The sequence below is a fragment of the Python bivittatus genome, unplaced genomic scaffold, assembly GCF_059951505.1.
Source record: "Python bivittatus isolate LINGU-HERP-01145 unplaced genomic scaffold, Pbiv_v1 ctg000980_np1212, whole genome shotgun sequence".
NCBI lineage: Eukaryota > Metazoa > Chordata > Lepidosauria > Squamata > Pythonidae > Python > Python bivittatus.
Genome location: NW_028277125.1, coordinates 793,254 through 815,867, shown reverse-complemented (window position 1 = coordinate 815,867; position 22,614 = coordinate 793,254). Strand labels below are relative to the sequence as shown.

General features: G+C 56.0%; 2 protein-coding genes across 4 annotated transcripts in view; both read right to left on the bottom strand.

Moving 5' to 3' along the window:
- The window catches only part of ATP13A5 (ATPase 13A5), a 38,164-nt gene extending 29,867 nt beyond the window's left edge, over window positions 1-8,297 (bottom strand). The window contains exon 1 of the mRNA XM_088132202.1: window positions 8,187-8,297. Within this exon, the coding sequence (XP_087988328.1) occupies window positions 8,187-8,297 (111 nt within the window). The remainder of the gene's footprint in view (window positions 1-8,186) is intronic.
- Window positions 8,298-12,064: 3,767 nt separating this feature from the next.
- ATP13A4 (ATPase 13A4) overlaps window positions 12,065-22,614 on the bottom strand; it is a 43,145-nt gene continuing 32,595 nt past the window's right edge. For 2 of the 3 annotated variants that reach the window (XM_088131857.1, XM_088131859.1), the window contains exons 23-30: window positions 21,150-21,259; window positions 20,417-20,513; window positions 19,770-19,842; window positions 19,012-19,186; window positions 17,646-17,866; window positions 16,502-16,590; window positions 15,565-15,645; window positions 12,065-13,903 (exon numbers count right to left, since the gene is read on the bottom strand). In XM_088131857.1, the coding sequence (XP_087987983.1) occupies window positions 13,673-13,903; window positions 15,565-15,645; window positions 16,502-16,590; window positions 17,646-17,866; window positions 19,012-19,186; window positions 19,770-19,842; window positions 20,417-20,513; window positions 21,150-21,259 (1,077 nt within the window). In that variant the 3' untranslated portion in view covers window positions 12,065-13,672. Of the gene's footprint in view, window positions 13,904-14,948; window positions 15,095-15,564; window positions 15,646-16,501; window positions 16,591-17,645; window positions 17,867-19,011; window positions 19,187-19,769; window positions 19,843-20,416; window positions 20,514-21,149; window positions 21,260-22,614 lie in introns of all 3 variants that reach the window. The other variant, XM_088131858.1, reaches the window with a different exon arrangement.

Genomic DNA, 22,614 nt, shown 5'->3' with positions numbered 1-22,614 from the left:
GGTGAGATTCTGTGCATTGCCTTTCCAAAAATAAATTAATTTGATAAGTTGGATGAACTTATTGTGTGATCCACACACAGCTATTGGCTTTACGCACACGATAGACTTAACCAAGTCAGTGAATGACCTACTTGCTGCATTTGTATAGTGTGCAAAGCTTGGTTCATTTTTGGGGTAGCTGAATGCATTGTATCAACCCCGTCCAGTTGTTTAGTTTATGGTTTGTTATGTAGTGCAAATCCAAAAAGTGTGTTCATTCCATAACCAGATTAAGTGTATGGTGTAAATGCAGCCAGTTAGCAGGATAATGGTTTTCTAGTATGGAGATCATAGTTATGCCTCACTTGTCTTTCATCCTAGAGATCCACTTGGAAACCCAAAGTCGTCCCTGCAGTGATCGCAGCCGGGAAGGGGAAGGGGACCTGTCAAGGGGGATCTTCAGACAGGATTTCTCAGTCCTCCGAAAGAGGAAAGCGCACGAGAGAAACCCGGAATTATCCCTCCTTGATTTTCTCTGGTATAAGGTGGGGCAGAGAGAGGCCTGCACAGTCCTGATGTCTTATGCCAGAGTTATCCCAGCAAATGAGACTTTATTCACCCCGCAAACCAATCTTTTTAAATACAAAGCGCTTTGGAACAGAGAATCAATGGCTCGATTCAGGTTAACCTGATGCAATTCCTGTATTCCTACAGCATGTCAGACCCAAACCACCACACTGCAAAACAAGCTGTATTCTAGCTTAACATGATCGCCTGATTCACACAACATGTAAGATAATGGCTGGTGCCAGCAACACATTGAACTTCAAACAACCGCACCCCTTTTAACCTCCTGATTGTACGAATGGAGCCAAAATGCCATTAGGACAAAGGATAAAGGAGAATGACTCATTTCAAACAGGATTTGGGGTTTTTTTTAAGGTTAACACATCTGGAGAGGACAGCTGTTGGTCCTGCCTGGCAGATGTTGCTCTGAGCCAAGAAAGCTGGATGGGGCCTGACTGAGTCTGTTTCTGGCCACATCTGTCCCTGGTGCGTAACAGGAGCATGGCCACCTGGCATTCCTTTCCCTTAGAGAGAAGAGAGCTCTCTTCCTCTTCCTCTACATCTCCATCACTGGAGTTATTCCTATGAGGAACCTCTCAGCTTAAGCACACTCGCTCACTCTGCAGTTGCGAAAGTGTTTTGGACAGCCTCTGCTCGAAGTAAGGAGAACACAGCACTTCATGTGGCGGCCTGTTCCACTGGCGGGCAGCTCCTGCATTAGAGAGTTCTTCCTGGCATCTGGACTGAACCCATTTCCTTGTGCAGTAGTTTTAGTCCACTGACTCTGGTCCCGCCCTTTGGATCAGCAGAGAGTAACTTCACGCCTTCTGTGTGTCACCACCCTTCAGATATCTGAAGCATCTCCCTTAATCCATCCCTCTGCAGGCTAAACGTACCGGATCCTTTAACCTTTCCTCGCAGAGCTTGGTTTCCAGACCTCTCACCATCTTAGCAGCCCTCCTCTAAATATCCTGCAGGTCATCCCCTCCTTTTGGGACCTGGTGCCCAGAACTGGACACAGAACTCCCAGTGGGGTCTGAGCAGAGCTGAGCAGAGGGGGACCATCGCTTCCTGTGATCTGGACTCTGTGCTCCTGTTAATACGCCCCAGGAAGGCAGCCGTGTTTCGAGCAGCCTCCGCACTTCGCTGCTGACTCAGGTTTATAGGAAGAGGGGCCAAGACATACCAGCTTGGATCTTATAAACAGGCTCCCAAATAGGTTCTGTCACTGATGTCGGAGAGGAGAGGCAGAACTCATACTCCGGAAAACCCACAAATGCCGGCTGCAGGAGGAAGGAATCCCTTCACCCACGGACCAGGCATGGACCTCACCGCAGAAAACCCAAAGAGCAGAACTCCCCTTTCCAACACCATCAACGCACAGGAAAGGGGTTTTCAAATACAGAAAAGTACCTTTATGCAGCCGAAAGGCAGCAAGTGTTGTTTTCTGCAGGGGGATTTGTGAAAGATTTGCAGGAGCAGCTCAAAACAGAAGAATAAAGTGAACGAAACGGCCTCAGTTAAGACCCCTGGAATTGGAGGATTTGCTTGGAAAAGGACACGGCTGATGAGGACTGGAACTGGACAATGTTTCCAGGCGATGCCAACTTCTCTCTTCCCTCCCCATCCCCACCAACCTCCCCCTCCAGTCCCTGAGGAATGACCAGCAGCAGATCCCCGCCCACCCGCCTTGAATTACAGGAGGGGAACCCGAGCATCCCCCAAAGGATGGCCCCTAACCGTTGGGGCTGTTCCTTCCACAGCTGCTGGGCCGTGGGGTGGGCAGCGATAGGCGAGCAGAAGCCAGTGCAGCCCAGCGGTCCGGTGGGGGCAGCTGTGGGGGTTCCTGGAAAACTGAACCGGGGTGGGGATGGGGCACTGCCACTCTTACCGTCTCGCCCTCCTGCCCCTCGTTGAGCAAGGCATGCTGGGGATCCATGGGACGCCTCCTCCCCACGCTGGCAGCTGCCCTTGTGCCCGGGTGGCCGGCCTCAGGAGGAAGGCGATCCCCACTTCAGCTGCAAAAACCTGATCTCTGGGCAGGAACTCCTTCTTGCTGATAATGCCACTGGTGGCTTTCGAGGGTTGTGCAATGCACACCTTCGATGTCTGCAATACCCATAGCTGAGAAAACCTGTTCTGGTTGGCCAGCTTCCAGATGTTATGTAAGCCCTTGTGTGTGCGAGGGTGGGTCCAACCCTCAGCCACATGTGGGAATGGGCCTTCAGACCTTAGCGAGTGGGCGCGTTTGCCAATCCCGTGCTCATAACTCAGTATGTCTCCCCCCTGCCCCCCGTGCCTGGACGTCCATTCACATAATCCCCGGCCCTTTGCCCTTGGCTGTGCGGGAAGGAAAGACGTTCAGCAGCCCATCCGGAGGCTCCCAGCCGGGCTGGCCATTAGAGGCTCAGGCCTTGCACCATGGGGCTGAAACCGAGCGGTCTGATGCTCGGCTGCAGATGCAGATGGCCCCCTTCCCCTGGCGCAGGACTTCTGGTGGGCATCTGGCCCGTGGCCATGGACCTGCCGAAGGAGACAGAACAAGGACATCCCACAAGACTGGCATCAAGCTGGAGGGCTTAAGGCGCCCACGACGGGGGGAGGCCCAGTCTTGTCCGTAAGGCTGAAGACTTGGATGTCCCCTTGGGCCTGGGGCCTGGAGGTTGGGGGAGTGGGCCTTGTTTGTGACTGGAGAAGGGTTTGTTTTCGGGCGCCGTGATTTCTCTTATATTTCTTATGAGGTGTGCTTGGTTTTAACCCTACGTGCGCTGCCCAGAGGGCCATCTGTGAGGTGGGTGGCCGTCTAAATCGACATAACAGAAATAAAGCCCAAACGCCTGGCCGCCTCCCCACTTTCCCCCGGCTCTTGGCTGCTGCCTCTCTTCCGATGCTGCTGATCTTGCATTGTTCACCATATGCTGCTGATTTTGCGTGTAGTTACACCCATAGCCATGAGGGTTGACTGCCCGTGCTGAAAACATCCTAAGACAGTGACGGAGATGCCGCCCGTGGCGGGGGGAGCGCCTGGCCGGGGCTGTGCCAAGGTCCTACCTTTCTTAGGAAAGGCAAACGAGTCAGCCCAAGCCCAAAAACACATCGGCAGAAAAGGGGAAAATGCTTAGAAAGCACCTGTAAGAGTGGCACATACACGCCTTAGATATAGAACATAAAATAGATAGAACATAAAAAGTGTAAGGGAGAGCAGAGAAAGAGGGAGGGGTTCATGTTTCAAATGCTGCTGGAAAGGACATAACCTCATTAATATGGACTGGACTGGACTGGAGTGGAAGAACAACCCACCCTGCCCAGAGATTCAGCCCTGGGATGAGGAAGAAGATTGATTGATTGATTGATTGATTGATTGATTATGTGCCATCAAGTCAGTGTCGACTCTTAGCAACCATCTAGATAGATTTTTCTCCATGACAATCTGCCCTCAACTTGATCCTTCAGCTCTCCCAACAGTGCATCTGTCACCAGCGTAACCGAGTCCCTCCACCTTGCTGCTGGTCGTCCTCTTCTCTTTCTGCCCACCTTTCCCAGCTTCAGAGCCTTCTCCAGAGAGCTGGGTTTTCACATCATGTGTCCAAAGGAGGATCACTTGAGCCTGACCATTTGGGCCGCAAGGGAGAACTCTGGGCTGATTTGTTCAATGATCCATTTGTTAGTTTTCTTGGCTGTCCACAGTATTCCCTGGAGTCTTCTCCAACACCAACGCTCAAAAGCAGCAATACTCTTCTTATCCTGCTTCTTCAAAGTCCAACCTTGGCTTCCATAGGGTGTCACAGGGAATTCCATGGCTTGCACGATTCTGATCTTTGTAGGTACAGACACATCATGGCATCTGAAGATCTTCTCCAAGGCCTTCATGGCTGCTCTACTGAGTGCCCGTCTGCAGTGTATTTCTTGACTGCTTGCTGTTCTACTGTTGATGGTTGATCCTAAAAGGCAGAAGCTGTCTACCACTTCAATACGTTCATTATCAATTCTAAGGCTGGTTGTTGTATCTGTTGTCATTAATTTGGTCCTCTTTATATTAGAATTGGTTTCATTTTTTCACTATGCTCCTTCTCTTTTATTAGTAGACTTTGCAGATCCTTTGCCTTTTCAGCTATTAGAGTAATGTCATCAGCATTACTGATGTTTCTTCCTCCAGTTTTAAAACCACATTCATCTTCTCCCAATCCAATTTCCCTTAACATAACATTCATCCTTGTTGCACTCCTTTGCCAACCAGAAGCCAGTCTGTTTCACCACGCTCTGTCCATACTGTCGCTTCCTGACCTGTATATACGTTTCTCATGAGGACAGTGAGAGGCTCTGGGATTCCCTTTTTCTGAACTCATTTCATAGCTTGACATGATCAACACAAAGGCCCTTCTACTATCAGTGAAGCACATACTGACTTCTTTTTGGTATTCTTTGACTTTCTTAATTATCTAGTGTGCATCGGCCATAATGTCTCATGTTTCTCAGCCTTTTCTAAACCCAGCTTGAACATCTGGCATCTCTTTTTCCGTGTAGGGCTCTAATCTGTGTTGGATGATTGTAAGCATTATTTTGCTAGCACATGAAATTAAGGATACAGTACAAAAGCTTGCACACTCTGTTAAGTCTCTCTTTTTTTGCACTGGGACGTAGATTGACCTCTTTCAATCTGTTGGACACCGTGTCGTTCACCAGATTTGCTCGCGTAGCTTGGTTAGAATCTTTACTGATTCTTCTTCTGTTGCTTGCCTTATTTCAGTGGGTCTTCCATCGTTTCCTGTAGCCTTCCAACTTGGTAACAAAGTGCTGATCTAACTTCATCTTCTAGTGCTAGAGGTTATTATAAGTAGGGAATATCTTCTAAGGTATCTTGGATGTTGACAAGTCTTCTGTACAGTGTTTCAGTACATTCCTTCTATTTTAGTTTGATCTCCTTTGAATTGGTTATTATCTGTCCACTGGAGTCCTTTAGCAGACCAGTTTGAGAGTGGAATCTCCTCCTGAGTTCAGAGATATTTTGAAAGACTTTCCTTGCTTTTCTGCGTCCGTTTCCATCTTCAATGTCTTTATAGATGTAAAGACTGCTTCTTGTCTCTTCTAGCATTTTCCAAAACTCTTTGTTCAGTATACTGCCACAGCATATAAACAGAGAGCAAACCCCATCCCATTCTAGCACTGAAGATGTTACTAGCCGGGTAATGAAATGTTTGCAAGAAAAGAACCAAGCCCAGAGAACCCCAAGGACTCCACAGTAGCAACTTTATTTTTAAGTAACAGTATGACTACTCCCATTTGCATTTCCTCTTGTCACACTGAAATGGCTTTTGGTGACATGCAGAGAGAGAATAGCTCAAAGTCCCTCCCAAAGTTTCAGGGCTTTGTTTCAACTGGTAAGCAAAGCAAAGCATTGCGAAGAATAAGGCAAAGAACCGTGTTATGTTTGTCGCACGGGAACTGATCTTAAATTTCTGCATACTTTGGATCCTTTCCAAAGACGCAGGCACTAGCTAGATAGCCAGTAACACTCGATTACACACGTTCTTGTGTAACACAAAGATCAAGAACTGGAGTTTAAGTGGGCCGCAGGTGGTCTTTTCAGGACCCTGGTGGGTACAACCCACATAGCTCCTGATTGGGCAGATGACTGTGGTACATTGTCCATCATCCCACTCAACTCACTGATTGGACAGTCCTCTTTGGTCCACCTGGGGTCTCCTGCAGGTTTCCACACCCGCCGTTTGGCTCATCCTGGGAAGGCCCTTGCTCTGCCTCTGAGGGGCCCAAGTGCCATCTTGCATCTTCATCAGCCGGCTCACATTCTCTAGCCCATCTGCTGGATGCATCTTTTCAACGCTGTTCCTTTTGGGGGGAGTTGTGTTGTAGAAGCAAGTGAACAACTTTCTCTTGAGTGCCAGTTGCGCCTGTTCGTGGACTGGGAGGTCCTGCCCGCTGTCACTCGTGCCCTGGTCGACTAAGAAGCCAATGCCATACAGGTCTGCCACTGCTTTTACTGGGACAGCTTTAGTGACAGGATCTTGCAGGTCTGAATGAGCTTTATCTCCAGGGGAACTAGGGAGGGGCCTGTCTGAGATGTTTTGTCACATTATCTTCTGGACCGGGGCTCAAACCTGTCTTATGCACTGACGGCTGCCTCGGTGCTGGCCCTTCCATTCCCCCCGCCCGCCACAGTGGGGAAGGAGCTTCTTCAGAGGGCAGGGGCCATGACAGAAAGCGCATGCTCCCTGGGTCCCATCAAATGGCATTGTTTCAGGGAAGGGACCCAAAGCATGGCCATGCCATGGGAGCACGGGGACAGGCAAATACCACGGAGGAGAGGCGGTCCCGCATACAACACGGCCCTGTGCCATACAGGTCTTTAACTGAATGTTAGGCTTGAACTGCACCCGGAAGCCTACAGAAAGCCAGTGCAACTTGTGAAGTAGGAGTGCTACACGGGCACACCGAGGCGCACCCAGAACGACCTGGGCCACTGCATTCTGGATCTATTGGCGCTTCTGGGCAATTCTTACAGGGCTGACATCCACACGCAGTTGGCCACCACCTGTTGTCCTTCAAAAAGGCAGTAAAAACCTGGCCTTTTCCTTGGACGTTGGGGCTGAGATGATTTGAAGGGGGTGTGAATGGGAGCCTCTGACCTATTCACATCTGGCTGGATTTTAATTAGAAGCGTTTATATGCTCTGTTTTGGGTTGGTTGTATGCATCCTGGAGCCACGGTGGTCGAGATGGCCACATCGTTTTTTACAATAAATTATCAACAATAAATAAGGAACAACTGATGCTTTGTCACACCTTACAGAAACCAGGACCAGTGTCATCCCCAGCCGTGTTTCTTCCTTAATGCCAAGCAGCTACCAATTCCTGGCAGTCACCCTGAGTCACCCGGGCTGGGATGCTGTCTCTGTGGGCAGAGGCCATGCCACCCTCCGCACCCAGTGCTGCTTCACATGATGGGCGGAGTCTCTCTTTAGCTGCTGGTCACAGAGGGGCCTTTCCCATCAACTCCTCCCTCCCCTTCTTCCTGCCTGGGCTGGTGCCACCCCTTTGGAAGACGTTCGTCAGGGTGGCATCCACCACCAGAAGACTCTGGCATTTCCATCCCCTGAAGGTTGGAGCCGGAGAGCCGCACACCTTTCCCCCCTAGGTCATGCTGCAGAACCTAGAGATAATCCCACTTGAGAAACATAAAGTGCTTCGCTGGGAATCCGCCCTGATTGCAAGGAGAGCTACGCCTGCGGATGACGAACCGAACCGTCGCATCTCATAATCTCCTCCTTCAGAGTTGCAAGACCTGAAGACGGGGCTTTCTGTCCTTCCCGGTCTCTGGCTGTCTCTGCCATTTGGCCCAGGGCAGCATCCTGGAGACTTTGACAGCTCTCCGGCCACCCGAGCCCCCTCCCCTGAAAGTCCTGCGCAGCCCTAAGCAACCCCACGAAGCGCCACAGATCTTTTCTGAGGGCAGGGAAGGGGCGGAAGAGCGGCGGATTCTCCCACAGTGTTGCTGTCCCCGCCCCCGTGCAGGATTCCCATCCGGAGCCTGTCAGGTCATGTTGGGGGGGGAGGAGGAGGAGGAGGAGGAGGAGCGGAATCTGCAAGTGCCTGGGGGGCCGCCTCCCTGTGCCAATCCCTCACCCGAGAGCGGTGCCCACAGGATGCCAGCAAGTGGAGGAGACGCCCTGATGTCAGCCGCTGGAGGGCACTTCCAGGGAGCGTCCGGGAAGAAGGTGCAGCGGCTGGAGGCATCCGGATAACGAGCCCGTCAGACCTCCCTGCCTTCCTCGCACCAGGAGCTAAGTGCACTGAGGCGGGCGGGGGCCTTGGGAGAGAGGGGGCCCGGCCTGGGTCGCAGCAGCACCTCTTCTGCAAGGAGAGCCTGCACACCCGCGCACACTCACCCGCGCAGGCGCAGATGCGGAACCAGCCCCCCCCAGCAGCCCCTGGCAGCCGCGCTTTCCATGGCTCCCCCTCCCGGACACCCCCTCCTTGATGCCCCATGCAGAGCTCGGGCCCTTCATCCGGAGCCCCACTGCCCTCAGCACAGCCACCTCCTCACCCCCCGCCCCGTGAGGGGGCTGCTAAAAATAGACCATTCTCTGATAGTGCAAAACCAGCCACCCCAAAGGATGTCTCCGTGGGGGGGGGGGTGCCGGTGCAGCCGTCCTCCCCAGCTGGTTGGGGTTAACGATGTTGTGTAGCATTAAAGGAAGAAGAAGGAGAAATGAAAAATTCTGCCATAAACCCCCCAGGGGAAAAAACCTGCCCAGTTGCTCCCGGTCCTTGGTCCCTTTTTTGTGAAAAAGGTGAATCTGAGTGCTCCCAGAGAACACACCCTGTTGCAAATCAGCTGCAGGTTCATCTTTTCTGTATCGTATAATCATTATTTTAGTGCGCCCCCCGCCCCCCCGCACAAAATCCACACTTCCTGATGTCTTGGTCAGTTCCGATTACTGGGAACGGAGCCGAAAAACAGAGGCCTCCTCGACGTGGACGAATCGGCAGGCATCCTGACTCCCCCCTCGCGGGCCCGGTAGCCGCTCGTAAGCGACAGATCGCGTTGCCCGGCTCTCACGCCAGCCCGCTCAGACCGACTTGGCTCGCTCCTGGGCTAAAGTGTTGGCGCTGCTCTTTCGCGCTGCGTGCAGCTTTCTGACGGGCTTCACTGACAGTGTGGCGGAGGACCTGGCCAGAGGTGGGCCTGCCCAGCTCCCGTTGGCTGCTGTGGGCACGGCCCCTCTCCTCTGGCCCCGCGGGAGACCCAACATTCAGCTCCTGCAGAGGCACCTTGCTGGCACAGCACTTTCCGTGGCTCTTGCGGTCGTGGGCGGTGAGAATAAACCCTGAGGGACGGGAGCAGGAGGGTCTTGGAAGGGACCCTGGCTATTCTCTGGAAAGCAGAGGCAGGGGAGGGGAAGCCCTTTCAGACTGGCCAGGTTCGGTTCCTGTAACCTGACAAAAAAGGTAATGTTAGCACTCACGGTTCGGGTTTCCTGTCCGGGCCACCTCGAAGGGCTGACACTTATCAAGACTTATGGGGACTCGAGATATCTACATCTTTAGCGCTAGACCTGGGTTGGGAGGCAGGGACTGGCAACAAGCCTGCTGTGCCCTTGGGCAGGCTGCCATCCGTCCGGTTCTGTTCTGGTGGCTGGCAGCCCCCGGGCGTAGCCAGGGACGGTCACAGAGCCCGAATTGTAAGAAGGGGGACAAGCTGGTCCTGACTCAAGAGAGCAGCTGCCCTTCAGGGCACAGAGAGGTGGGTCCTGCCAACCGTGCACTGCTCGTTCGGGCATGAGTGGGTGCGTTACAGGGTTTCCGCTGCTTCTGCTGACCAGGAAAGTCACACGGGTGGACTTTTTATGGCTTTTATCACTTTGAGAGGCGTCTCCGTTCCAGCCCTGAGGCAAAGGGAGAACTGGACTCCTGGACAGCCCGGTCCTTCCCTGCAGCACTACTCAGAGACCAACTGGCTCATTAACAGCCAGTCACCCCAAGTCCCCCGTGCCCCCTCCACCCCGTGGCCTCTCAGCCAGTCTGTTTTCGGACGCAGGCTCAGCGCTGTTTCGGAAAGCCATTAGACCCGTGTTCAGAAATAGCCTGACTGACAAGTCTCGGGCGCGCCACACCTGAGGAACTTAAGCGCATCTTCCAAGCACCTGCCTACATTTGCCCACCATGCATTAGGAAGAGCCACAGGTGGTTGTTTCCCACTGGCAGGTAGCACTTGGTGGAAGGGAAGGCAAGGCTGGCAAGAATCTGCCCCTTGCTTTCCTTAGTTCGTCCCGTATCAAAAGCGCAGGGACAGTGCTGGTCGTGGTGGGGCGAAGTGCCTGGCTGGAGGACGATGGCTGGGTCTGTGCCAAGGGCATGGATTTTTTTCAGTAAGGCAGAACCAGGCAGCACGTTTTACGCCAGTATAGTTTCCAGTTGGCATACAGACTGAAGCCTAGCATTCTTTGTGCCCGCCTGGCTGTGCCCTCTGTCGTGCTGCCCATCCTCTTTGCCAGTTCCCCCTTCGAGCCAGAGCCAGTTCAAACCTCCGGTGCCCAGGCTTACAATCCTCTGGGCACAAACTTCCCATTATTCAGTGGCCTACGTGCTTTTGGCTCCTGACCTTGGGCGTGCGTAACACTTGTTTTGCAGACCCTGCCTGGGTCCTGATTGGTTTCGGGGTACAATTTAAGGTGCAGGTTTTAATCTATGAAACCCTTCATGGTTTGGTGCCCGGATTCCTGCAGGACCACCTACTCTGACCAGTACCAGCCCAGCTGATTAGATGGACCAGGCAGAAACAGCTGCAAATCCCACTTTGGGGAGCCTCGGGGGGCTGAAGCGAGACGGTGCTGCTTTTCTGTTGCAGCGCCAACGCTATGAAGCCATCGCCATGAAGACCGGCCTGGGTCCCCCTTGCTGACATTCTGAAAATGTTTCTTCTGGACGGCCTCCCCCAGTGTGATGCGGCCCTCCTTAGCTTTTATTCTCAATTTATTGTTCTTTGCTCGGTGTGGTTTATTGTTATTCATGATCTGTGGGGGTATTTTTAGAAGTTACCTTGGAAGTTTTGTCTTTTTGAAGTCTGTGTAAGCTGCCTGATTGTGAGGTGCAAGAGATGTGTTTGATGAATGAATGAATGAATGATCCATCCACCCCCCCTTTTTTTAATCTGGTTAGTGGGTTTGTGTAGGGCCTGGTCTTTCTACCCTGCCCTTATTTAGCTGGCCGTTCCAGGTTAACACCTGTTTTGAACAGTTCCAGAAGTATCTATACTCAGTGCTCTTCCCGGGCACTGTTTTAAATGCCGTGTTGGTTGTTGGTTGCTAATACTTGTTTACTGGGTTCTGAGCTGGCTTTATTAACTTGATTGGTAATTATTGCGGGTTTTTGTGCTTTGTTTCCTACCACGTGCAAAGGCCTGTGATAAATACACAAATAAACCATTTTAAAGTGTATACTCAACTTCTGTTCTTTGCAGAACCACGAGCCGGGCGCTGGCATTTTCAGCGTGTCCAGGGGACACGGGCTGACTGCTGCGAAGCCCCACACTAGCCGAGCTATTCACCTGCAGATATTGCAGGTGGGCACCCTGCATAGACCAGGCTGTGCAACATGGAACGTGGCTCTGCAGCTCAGCCAGGACCTGTGGTGGGGCTGCTCAGCGCCAGAACTGAGTTCCCATTCCCCAAAGGGTCCCCTTCAGCCCACAGGATCCTGGGAGGGAGGTATTTTCTCTCCCGACAAGGAAAAGTGCCCCCACCCCTACCCGCTGCTTCTCCACGTGGCTCTGTGGTGTCCCGGGCCTTTTCCAGCTGCTCAGCTCAGGGCTGGGAGGGACGGCAGCCGCCCTCAAGAGGGCTGCCGGCTGGTACAGCCGAGGGGATCCTGGGCGAAAGAGCCCAGCCCCCAATGCCCCAGCCTTCGTCCAGGGCCCCAGGGAGCAGGTGGCCCCAAAGACCTCATCCAGAGGCTGCAATTTTCAGACTGCGCGCAGGGGGAATGATCAGATATACAGACAGTAAGCATGTCAACTGCATTTAATTAAAGCTGCGGACTCCTCCTCTGCTTTCCTCGGAACAGAAAAGTCTGGGTGGGATTGGCTGGGCGCTGTTAAAGAAAGATGAACTTCCGCAAAACGTTCCTGAGCTGCTGCTTTAAGCAGAGCTCTGCATCGACATCGTCATCGTCATCATCATCATCATCATCATCATCAGGACGTTGCTGGTCAGCACCCTGGCACACGCACGCCCCACGGGACTCCACATTTGACAAAAACCAGCTTAAGTCAAACAGTGGCCGTGACCTCCTGATTTCAGGACCTGCACCTGCAGCGCCCAGGTGACCACTAGAGGTCCCCAGACCACAGGTACGTGGTGGAACGAAAGGGCGGCCATCCCTAACTCCAGCCCGGCTGTTTCTATAACCTGGGCTGGGGGCACCTGAGAAACTCCCATAGGGAAAAAGGGGCCCGTCTTGGGCCTCAAGAAAAGCAGAAGAGACGTTTGCTGGGCGAACGGTGAGGAGGAAACAAGGCTTGGCCCTTGAGGCCCAGGACGGGCCCCTTTTTTGAGGAAGGGAGGGAGGGAGCTCGGCAAGATCCCTGATGGAACAGGCTGGAGGAGGAGCTGCCTCAGCCATCAGCTCGCCCTGGCTGTGTCTACACAACACGCTCAAGCTGCTGGCCGATTACCCATTTCTAGGCTCGCAAGTAGGTTGAGCAATAAAGCAACTGAAGGGAGTCACAGCAAGACGAACAAGGTGAGCACCGGCCGAGCTTGGCCTGGGGTGGAAGCGCAGCTGCCGGGGCTCTGCGGTGTGCTGGGCGAGACGGGTGTTTGGATCTCGGCTGCTCTTGCACAGGGCAGCCCCCAGACGGATGTGTCACATAGCACACCAAGCCCGAAGCCTGGATTCCAAAGGGCAACCGTTGCGTTCGCGTGACACGGTCTTCCGAAGCAACCAGACCTTGCTGGCCCGTCCCTCCAATGGTTGGGCGGCTCCCACGAAGCTGAACTCCTGGCTCCCTTCACTACGTGACTCTTCCACATGTTGGGGGAGTCCAGCTGTTATCTGCACAACAGCCTTTGGGGCCAGCTGGCCGGGCACAATGGCATCAGCAACCCGAGGCATCGGGAGAGCAGCCGGGGGAGGAAGGCTGTCCCCAGGCTGGGGGGGCGATCTGGAGCAGCTGTGACCCCTTCCAGCACCCGGAGAAACAAACGGAGCCCCTTCGGCCCAGGGCTGCCCAGCAGAACATTCCGGGGCAAGCCCACCCCACCCCCGGGATTTGGGCGTCCTTGGACTTTGCCCGCTGTGGCTCAATGGGGCAGTGACTCAGAGCTAGGGGCCCCATTCCTCTTTCTGAGCACCTGTCCTTTGGGACCATCCACACAATCGGGGGGCTCGCTGCTCCCAGCCCTTTCCCAGGCTCCCCCAGCGCTTCCCTCCCCTCCCTTCCTGCCTCCCAACTACTGACGCCCACGGGGGAGGGCAACCGACCGGGAGGCATCTCCCTGCTGCTCCCAAGATCCAGAGGGCCGGCGCGAAAGGGCGTCTGGGGCCGTGTCCCCCGAGGTTGGGCCTGACTGTGCTGCCAGCGAGACCCGGCCGGCGGGGGCAAGGAGGCCTCAGCTGTCCTGGGACGGCTGCTCGTGGCTCACAAACGCCGGGTTGCTGTAGGTTGCCCCCGGCCCTTCAACGTGGACCGCGGCGGAGCCCAAGAGGTCCGTCCTGTCCCGGGGTGGCCACGCCAAGTCCTTCTCCAGGGCCCGCTGGAGCTGCTTGTGGCGGCTGCTGGACTGGTACCCCACGCGTCTCTTGATCAGCTTCCAGAGCGCCCGGTTCTCAATCAGCACTTCCTGCAGGAAGAGGAGGAAAGGGCTGTCAGGCAGGGCCAGCGGGCAGAGTCCTCCCCAGCTGCTCTCCGGAAGGACGCAACAGCCTGGGAGCAAAGGCTGCCCCTGGCAGATTTCTGGTGCGGCAGATGAGACCGGTGGAGCTGGCAGGCCTCGAAGGCATCTCAGAACCTGAACAGTTTTAAAAAAGGGTGCCCTGAAGGCAGTTGAGACGCAAGTCACATCTGCACCTGTGCACACGCATGGATACTCACCACGCACACTGCACATTGGGGGACATCAGGACCACCGCCTAACTCACCGTCAGTTGAGTAAACTGCACCATTGTTCCCATGGATTGGGACGCATCTTTTGATATTTTATTCATTTATGTTCTTCACATTTTCTATTTCTTTTGTGTTGTTTGTCAATGAGGGGGTTAAAAGTTCAACCATTAATGTTTCTGCCATTATAAGCCCAAATAGTCTGTGACCTGTTCCGCAGCTGCCTCCCAGGCACCCGTGGATTCCTTTGTGCCCCCCCCCCCCCAGCTCCAGGACCGTATGGCTATAGCACCATAAACGGGCCAAATTTCAGGCAATCCATTCAAAGTTTCCACAGGCCCCTTGAGTTAAAAAATGCTGAAAAATACGCCGTTTTTCTTCACGGGCCTGCCTAATTTGGGTGCAAACTTGCAATGCATTTTATTTAGACTCTCGATTAGACTGGGAAGGGAGAAAATGCCCGCCCAGAAGGAGGCAGAGGCACCTCCCTTCCGCGCTGCTGCCAGCAGAACTGCACGGCGACCCACGTGAGGTTCCCAGATTCGGCTTCATGGGACGAGTCTTAGATGGGCAACGGGGTTAAATAACTTCAGCTGAATGTCTGCAGCACCTGCGGACAAAGCCAGCGGCGCACGCAGAGTTTCATTCAGGAGCTGGAGGCCGCCGAGGTTAGGTGTCACTAACACCTTCCTCTGCTTAATCGATATACGGTCCCACCTCGCCACTCTTGGGGGTCCATAAAAATGATAAACCGTGGGCACCCCGTGCCAGGACCCAGCTCTGACCTGCATGCCAAAGACAGAGATCTGATGAAGCGCCAGGGGGCAGCCGAGGTTGCAGGGCTGCGGCTCTCAGCTGCCCCCGGGGGTCCTCCGGATTTTTGTAGCCCGGTAACCCCAAGGAAGCCTTGCAGAGTCTCTTTGCAGCCTCCCTTGAAGAAGACAAATGTGCGGGAGGGGCATTCAGTCTCACTGCAGCTCCCCACCCGCCCCCGAGCACGGTCCGGATCTGGCCCTGGGATGCAAAGCGGGTGGTGGGCCCGAGGGGAGGCTGGTTAGTTCCAAATTACCGAGATGCCCATCCTGCCCTTCCACCCTTCCTGCCCCGGGGCATGAGGGGGCTCACTTTGACAGTCAGCCGCCAAGCCAAGGGGTCAGAAGGGGGAAGCCCCCCTCTGCTTTGAGGCCCTCGGGGGCGTTTTGCTTCCAGCTACTGAGGAACCAGTCCCCTTCCAGCATCCAAGGGCATGCCAGCTGCGCCACACCCTGCCCACAGGCTCCCCGGCAGCTTCCACGGTGGGTGCCCATTGCAGGTGCGGGAGCCGCGACTGCTCCTAAGCCATCATGGAATCCCGGGGGGGGGATTTCGGCTGGAGGGGGAGCACAGCAGGACCCCACTCACCTCCACTGTGAACGAGACGACAAAGGCGATCAGCAGCAGGCCAAGGAGCCAGACCCTCCACAGGGTGGGAGTGCACACCAGCTGGGGGCGGGGGAGATGGAAGTGGGTCAGAGAGGGAGGGGGCCAGAGGGGTGGGCCCTGCATCTGCGGCCTCCTGATCTTGCTCCCCCCTCTGGTCTGAGGGGCCCCTCCCCTTCCATCCGTGCCTCCTCTTGGCTAAAGACGCCCCTTGCTGCCTCCCCTGGGAAGCTACTGACCGGGTCTTTACCCCCCACCCCGCAAAGGGGCAGCCCGCCTTTTTGGCATCAGCCTGCCCCAATCTGAAGCCCTCCAGTGGACCAGACCGACTCCCATCATGCGCAGCCAACAGAGCCTCGGGTCAGAGGTTGCAAGCCATGGGATGGGGGGGTGGCCCTGGAGGGGGTTCCTGCCCACCCCTGCTTCGGCCACAGGGAGGGTCCTGGTCCTCTGGGTCCCAAGGGCAGGCCTTGGTCTCGTTCAGCCAGAAGATGGCCAGCCTGGCTGCAGGCCAAGGTTCAGGCCTGGGAAACAGCAGGCAACGGGCTGCCGGATCGCCCCCCGAGCTCCCCCTCCACAAGCCAAGTGGCATCCACGGGGGATGCCCTGAACGACGGCGTGGAGTGAGTCCGGCAGCGTGGTCACTGCTAGTGAGTCAAAGAGCCGAGCTCGCTGCTGCTCTAAGCCTCACACTGACTCTAGCACCAACTGGAGCGGGCACAAGAGGACCCCCCCCCGCCCACCTCCAGGCCGTCAGCTGAACCTTCTGCCATCAGCTGGATCCCAGAAGAGGCCCCCCATGGCCCTGCCCCGAGGCTCAGCGCAAAGCCGGCCCACCCCGGCCAGGCTAAGTGGATCTCTTGGATGGCACCCTCCCAACCCCCGAGCCAGGCCTCCCCTGCCCCCAAATCCCGCTTACATCCATCTGGGCATAGAGTTCATCTATGTTGGCAAAGAGGAAGAAGAGGCAAACTGCCAGCTGCACCGTCAAGACTGCCATGAAGATGTCTGGGGGAGGAAAGCATTGGGGGACTCAGGAAGCAGGCCGGGAAGAGGCGAAGGGCACGCGCTGGTGCCAGCAGGGAAAAGGGCAAAATGACTGAGCCAGGAGGTTCCCAGGGCCCCTCGCCTGCCCTCTGACAGTCCCTCAGGTGTTCAATCGCTCCATCCCAGACAGGGGCCTTTAAAGATGCAGATCTGAGAAGCCAGCCCAAAGGCCCGTGATGCTAACGGGGATGGGCGGGGGGGGTTAGGAAGAAGAGGCTCAGTGGAGCTTATTCCTCATGCCCATCTGCTCCAGAGAACCCCTCTCAAAGGCGGTTCTTCCTGCAATAGCCCACCCTGCCTGGGGCTGTCACTCAGAAGGAACCACCTTCCACCAGCCAAGCTGGGCAACCCATCGTCCTGCTTGGGCGACTGTGACTGGCAGCCACCCTGCAAGAGGCTGCGCTCTCACGCTGGGTCAGGGGACAGAGAGCCCCAAGGCCAGAGCTGGAACACAACCAGGCAAGCCCCAGCTCCCCTGGCCAGAAGGCAGGGTTCACCCCAAGGCCACTTCCAGATCTCTTGGCAAGGGACACTGGCCAGAGACGAAGCTGTGATGGTCCCCTTTGCAGGAGGAGTAGAGGTGCACCTCTCTGCCCCTTGCCCTGGTGGGACAAGTTGAACTTCAGAGTGGGGCCCAATGACCCCCAAGCCATCTCTCCAGACTTCTCTTGGAGGTTTTTGTTGTAGAGGCTCAAAGCGGGGGGGGGGGGGCCTTGTGCCCCAAACAAAACTCCTATTATCTCCTTGTTCCACTGAGCGTGAAACTGATTCTCCTCTGACATGTCAGATGCCTTCAAGAGTTTCAGACTCAGCATGTCCAAATGCATTCAGACTAAAGTGATGTGCAGCCAAGCCCAAGAGGTGGGTCTGGGGCACTTGGGTTCATCTCAATGAGTTCCATTCCTCAGGGGCTGCAGATGGGCAACCGAACCCCAGGTTGTGGCAGGTGGGAACCTGTAGTCACTCAGCCCCTGGGAAGGCTCCTCCCACCCCTTCATCTGCTTGGTGGCTCTTACAGTTTTTGTAGACCGGCTCCCTGAAGGGCTTTCCCTTGGAGAAGACCAGGGCCACCATCAGGCAGTTGACAGTGCACAGGAGCCACACGCTGGTGTTCTCATAGCTCTGGAAGCTGTCTCTTGGCAGGGGAGCTCTGTCCCCAGGGTTGAGGCTTTTGCCCAGGCTGCTGTTGACTGGCTCCGGCAGCCCCCTGTGAGTGGTGTTCTCTGCGGAGCAGGCGCTGGAAAGACACCGGGGGCAGGGGCTGAGTTCAGCAGACCAGGCAGCTCTGCCCCACTGCTCTCAGAGAGAGACAGATCTGTTGGCTATTGCGTTGCAAGGTGGAGGAGACTTGGGGGGATCTCAAGCACACAGTCTTTGACTGTTGTTGTAACTCTTCCTGACTATTTGGGGTTGATGTTCTGTAGGTAGTTTTTAACTTACTGGGAGCCACCCAAAGCTGCATTTGTGGCCATATCAATTGCTTAAGTAAATAAATAACATCCTCCAGCTTTACGTGGGAGGCTCCCAAGCAGAAGGAGTCAGAGGCAGACCAGGCCACAGTTCTTGCAGTCAGACACCAGCCCAGCGCCTCAGAAGCAGGGCCCGAAGGTAGAGCAGCCCCACCAAACTGCAGCTTCTCGATCAATGGACATGCGGATGGAGGCTCCCTTGCACACAGAGGCTCTCTTATCATCATGAGCTGCTAAGTAAATTTCTGGGGGAGAAATTCAATTTCTTTTTTTAAAAAGCTATTGTCTGTGCTAGAAGACATCAATAAACACTCCACCTTCTGAGTAGGGAGCTAGACTGATAAAAAAATATTTGAAACCCTTTCTTTAAATCCGCAACTGTGCAAGGCTGTGTTCTCCGCCCTGTTCTTAGAAGAGCCAGGGGCAGCAATCACACAGCACAGAACCAGCTTCCAAATTAACTGATTTTCTGGGTTTTTGCTACAGACAGAAGCAGAAACGTGCTGGTGGCCTGGGTGCAAGCAGCATGCTAAGCTGCAGAAAACCCTGGGCCCAGGTTAAAGGTCGGGCACATCAGCACACCGCGCCCCTGCCACCCTGGGCTGCTCCCTGGCCTGATTCAGCCTCTCGTGGGAACCCAGCCGCTGAGCTGAGGCTGCCGAATACTCAGCCCTCCAGATTTGCCCCATTCCGCTCCACCACGAATGCCAGAACGAGGGCAGCGGAAAAGGAACTCTTGCCAAGGACTAAGCAAGGGGCATTCCAAGCAGCAGGCCCAGAAGGGCTGTCCACGGGGGCAGCCATCTTAGCCTGGCACTGCCCACGCAGCAGGGTCTGTGCCTCAGCTCTTCTGGGCCCCCTTGCCTCCCCGTGCCAGATTCCTGCATGCCCTGGGACCAGAGGGCTGGCCTACCTGTGCATGTCGCTGGGGGAGTACCAGAGCTGCTGCTGCACCAGCAGAAAGCCGCACACCTGCACAGCCAGGCTGAAAAGGAGGTTCAGCACCACGGAGAGCAGCAGCGGGGGGGCAATCAGCTGCGTGGGGGGCCGGTAGGGCACCAGCCTGGCGTAAGGCCCGTTCAGGCTCACTGCAAGAGAGGGCACGGGGCGGGGTCTGCAGCCGCAGCTCTGCCAGATGCCTCTGGGCCAGAGCAGCTCCGCTGCAGCCTGGCTCGGGCAGAGAGCCGCAGCCCCAACTTGAATCCCACCCGAGGGCTTTGGAGAGGCAGGTGCCAGCCTGGGGGGTTGGTGTGGGAGGCGTGGGGATGTTGCTGAACGCACCCTGAATTGACCCCAGCATTTTCACCCGCACGTTCCCTCTGGGTAAATGAAGGAACGCATGCCAGCCTTCCCCTCGGCACCCTGGCTTGGGGCAGTCGGAAGGAAGCAGACCTGGAGGATCTGACCCTGAACGAGGCTCCCCTGGCCTGGGTGGGGGCAGCTTTGCCCAGAAAGAAGGGGCCTCTGCCAGGCCAAAAGGGGGCCCTTCCCTCCCGTAAGCCTTTCAGCCCCACTGCTTTGCAGAGCAGTGATGGCCCATCGGGCAGAGCCAGCCCCTCTCGCCCTCTCCTCTCCTGCAGGGCAGGTGCCCTCACCGGGTCTCCAGGGAAGACCCTGACAAGCTTTTCACATAGGCCAGTCTCTTTGCACGGCGTGGTGCGGACAGCTTACTCGTCATCCCGATGACGGTGGTGATGGCCAGGTCTTGGAAGAGGAACTGGTAATTTCCAAAGGAGTTGAGTTGCTAAAAGCAAGAAGCAGAGTTACAGTCTTGAGCCCCAGAACGCCCGGAGGCGGCCGCTCCCCCTCCCTCTCCCTCTCCCTCCCAGCCCAGACCCCCGAGGGGATGAGAGGAAAAGGGGCAGGGGCTTGGGCTTCCCCACCAGACTAGGGGCCCTGGGAGAAATCCAGCCAGCTCCTTGGAGGAACCATTGGAAAGAACAAGCACCTCTGGGGGCAGGCTCTGTGGTTCGGCACCCTCCCCACTGGCAACCTGACCTCGCTGCAACTGCTGCTTTTCTGTTGGTGGACAAAAGCTCAGTCTGAGCCAACAGCCCCTTAAGACCACCCGCCCGCGTGGCTGTTAGGAGGCACAGCTTCCAGTTGCCCAGCCCCGTGGGGTGTTATTTGGGAATGGAGGAGGAGCCCTTGCAGGGAACGGCAGGGCGTCCAGAAGAGCCGCCAGACTCAGGTCTGAAGGTCCCACGGGCGATGCTGCTGGTCGCTGCCAGGAAGACGCCTGGCTCCTGGCAGGACTAATCCCTGCGGTGCCCGCCCTGCCCCAGTTCTGGCAGGAAAAAGGGGTGCCACGGCCATACCCAGTAGAGCAGGAGGACGCCGATGTAGGTGGCGAGGCTGAAGACGGCCATGTACTTGAACATGCAGAAGGAGGTGACCAGGGCAGCCCGGCCGTGCCTGGGGAAGCGGGAGGGGGAGAGCATCAGCAAGGGGGGCCAGGCCCTGTCTGGAGAGCCCAATGTGAGGCCGGTGAGGGGGGAGGAGAAGGGGCAGTGGAACTGCTGCAGGAGAAGGGAGGGGAAAAACGGGGCGCTCCGGAGAGGCTCTCCAGCTGCCCGCCCACACCAAGCCCAGCAGCTCTTCTGTGCCCAGGGCCCAGGCTTGACTGAACTGGTGGAGCAAAGGGGGCCCTTCCTCCAACAGGCTTTTCCTGATGCACGAAGATGCACCGCTCAGCTCAAGGCTGCAAGTGCTCTGGAGGGGCCTTTCCCAGCACACACCGCAGGCAATGCCCCCCCGCCGCTTCCCTGAGAGAAAGCCCTGAAGGGGAGCCACGGCCCCTCCCCTGGATCTGGGGGCCCATCAAAAGCCCGGCTGTGCCAAAGGAGCCCCTGGTGGTTATGAGGCCGCTGCCCCTTTGGAAAAGCTGCTCCTCTGATTCAGATCCTGCTGACCCAAAGGCTTCTCTCCTTCGAGGCTCGGGGGGCAGCAGGCACCACGTCCAAGTCCCCACGGACACCGCAGGCGCAGAGCCCCAACCCAGAGCCCCAGGCTCCCCTCGGCATCCCTGCCCCATCTCTGCTTGCGCCCCACCTGATCAGCTCCGGCACGCACTCTATGGTGGGGATCTTGGACGTGAAGGGGGAAGCCACGGAGGCGTCCTGCTCAGAGAGGGAGATCCCCGCGTGGGCCTCCTTCAAGGCCTGAAAGGAGAGAAGCCGGGCTCAGAGCCAGGCCTGGGGAACCGGCGACCCGCCTGCACCCCCGCCGCAACGATTCGAAGGGCGACTCCTGGACTTCCGCTGCTCGTGCACCACTCGGGCCAACCGCAGCAAAGGAGACCAAGAAAGCGATCGGTCCCGTGATCCGTCGGGAGACCTGGGGAACCTGCCCAGCCAGTGAAAGAAAAGCTAGCCTGAACTGAAGCGCTTTGGCCAAAGCGGGTAGAGACCCCTGGCTGGATCAGCCAAGCCCCTCTGCCAGGTTCACGGGCAGGTGGAAGGAGGCTGTTCCTTGAGCTGGTTCACGATCCACCTGGGAGTTATGCTGGCAGGGGAATTCTGGGAATTGAAGTCCAGACCTCTTAGAGTGGCTGAGGCTGGGAAACCCTGCTCTAGAAACTAAGCGCTCCATCTTTGCAAGGTCCCGCTTCAGACTCTAAGGCCACCTTGGGTGCCAACGGCTGCTCTTCCCAAGGCGGAGACACCAGCTTGGCTGGCATCTTCCCTCTCTGGCTGAAGCTGAGCTCCTGGCCGGGGGCCCCGGCCCTCCTAAGGATCCTGGATGAATTTCATTTGGCCTGGAAGAGGATGCCCAAATAAACCGCTGGCTTCACTTGACTGTGGGTGGGTTGCAACTGAGCAGGGCTGCATCTTAAACAGAAAGTCCTGGGCACGGAAGGTCATCACGAGGGCCGTCTCCAGCAGCATTAGCATTAGCATCAATTCCATACCCCCTTAGAAGCACCTGCTTGATTCGGGACCTTTGAGAAAAGCTCAGCGTAATCACACGCACCCCGCCAGTCATCTCTTGCCTACTACGAATCGGTGAGGGACGTGTCGAATAAGCCTATCAAACTCCTGTTTGGCAGCCAGAGGCACGCTTCCTCTCCTTTTACTTCAGGCAGGCAGGCTGCCCACCCCATAACGTTGCCCTGATGTCCAGCAGAGCCAAGATGATGCCACAAGGCAAATGAAGGGAACTGCAGCCGCTTCATCATCTGCACGACGTGTGTGGCATCGCTTGCCCCCCCGAACCCCTTGAGTGCAGCAATGAATAACAACTGGACACCAGCAAAACTGGTAATCCGGACCCCACAGCAGAGCAGGCTCAGTCTCCTGTTATCGCCTGAACCCTGCTGCCTGCCTTAGTATGAACTGCTGGATGTTTTAGTCGCCCGCCTCTGGCTGAAACAAAGAATTTGCCCTTTTCTTGCTATCCAGAGAGGTGGGGGAGGGACCATTGCACAGAGAAAACTCGGAGGCTTTGGGGCAGCTGCTGTGAAAAGAGCAACTGGAGATTATTAGGAAACCCACCAAAATTAGAATCGCCATTGTTT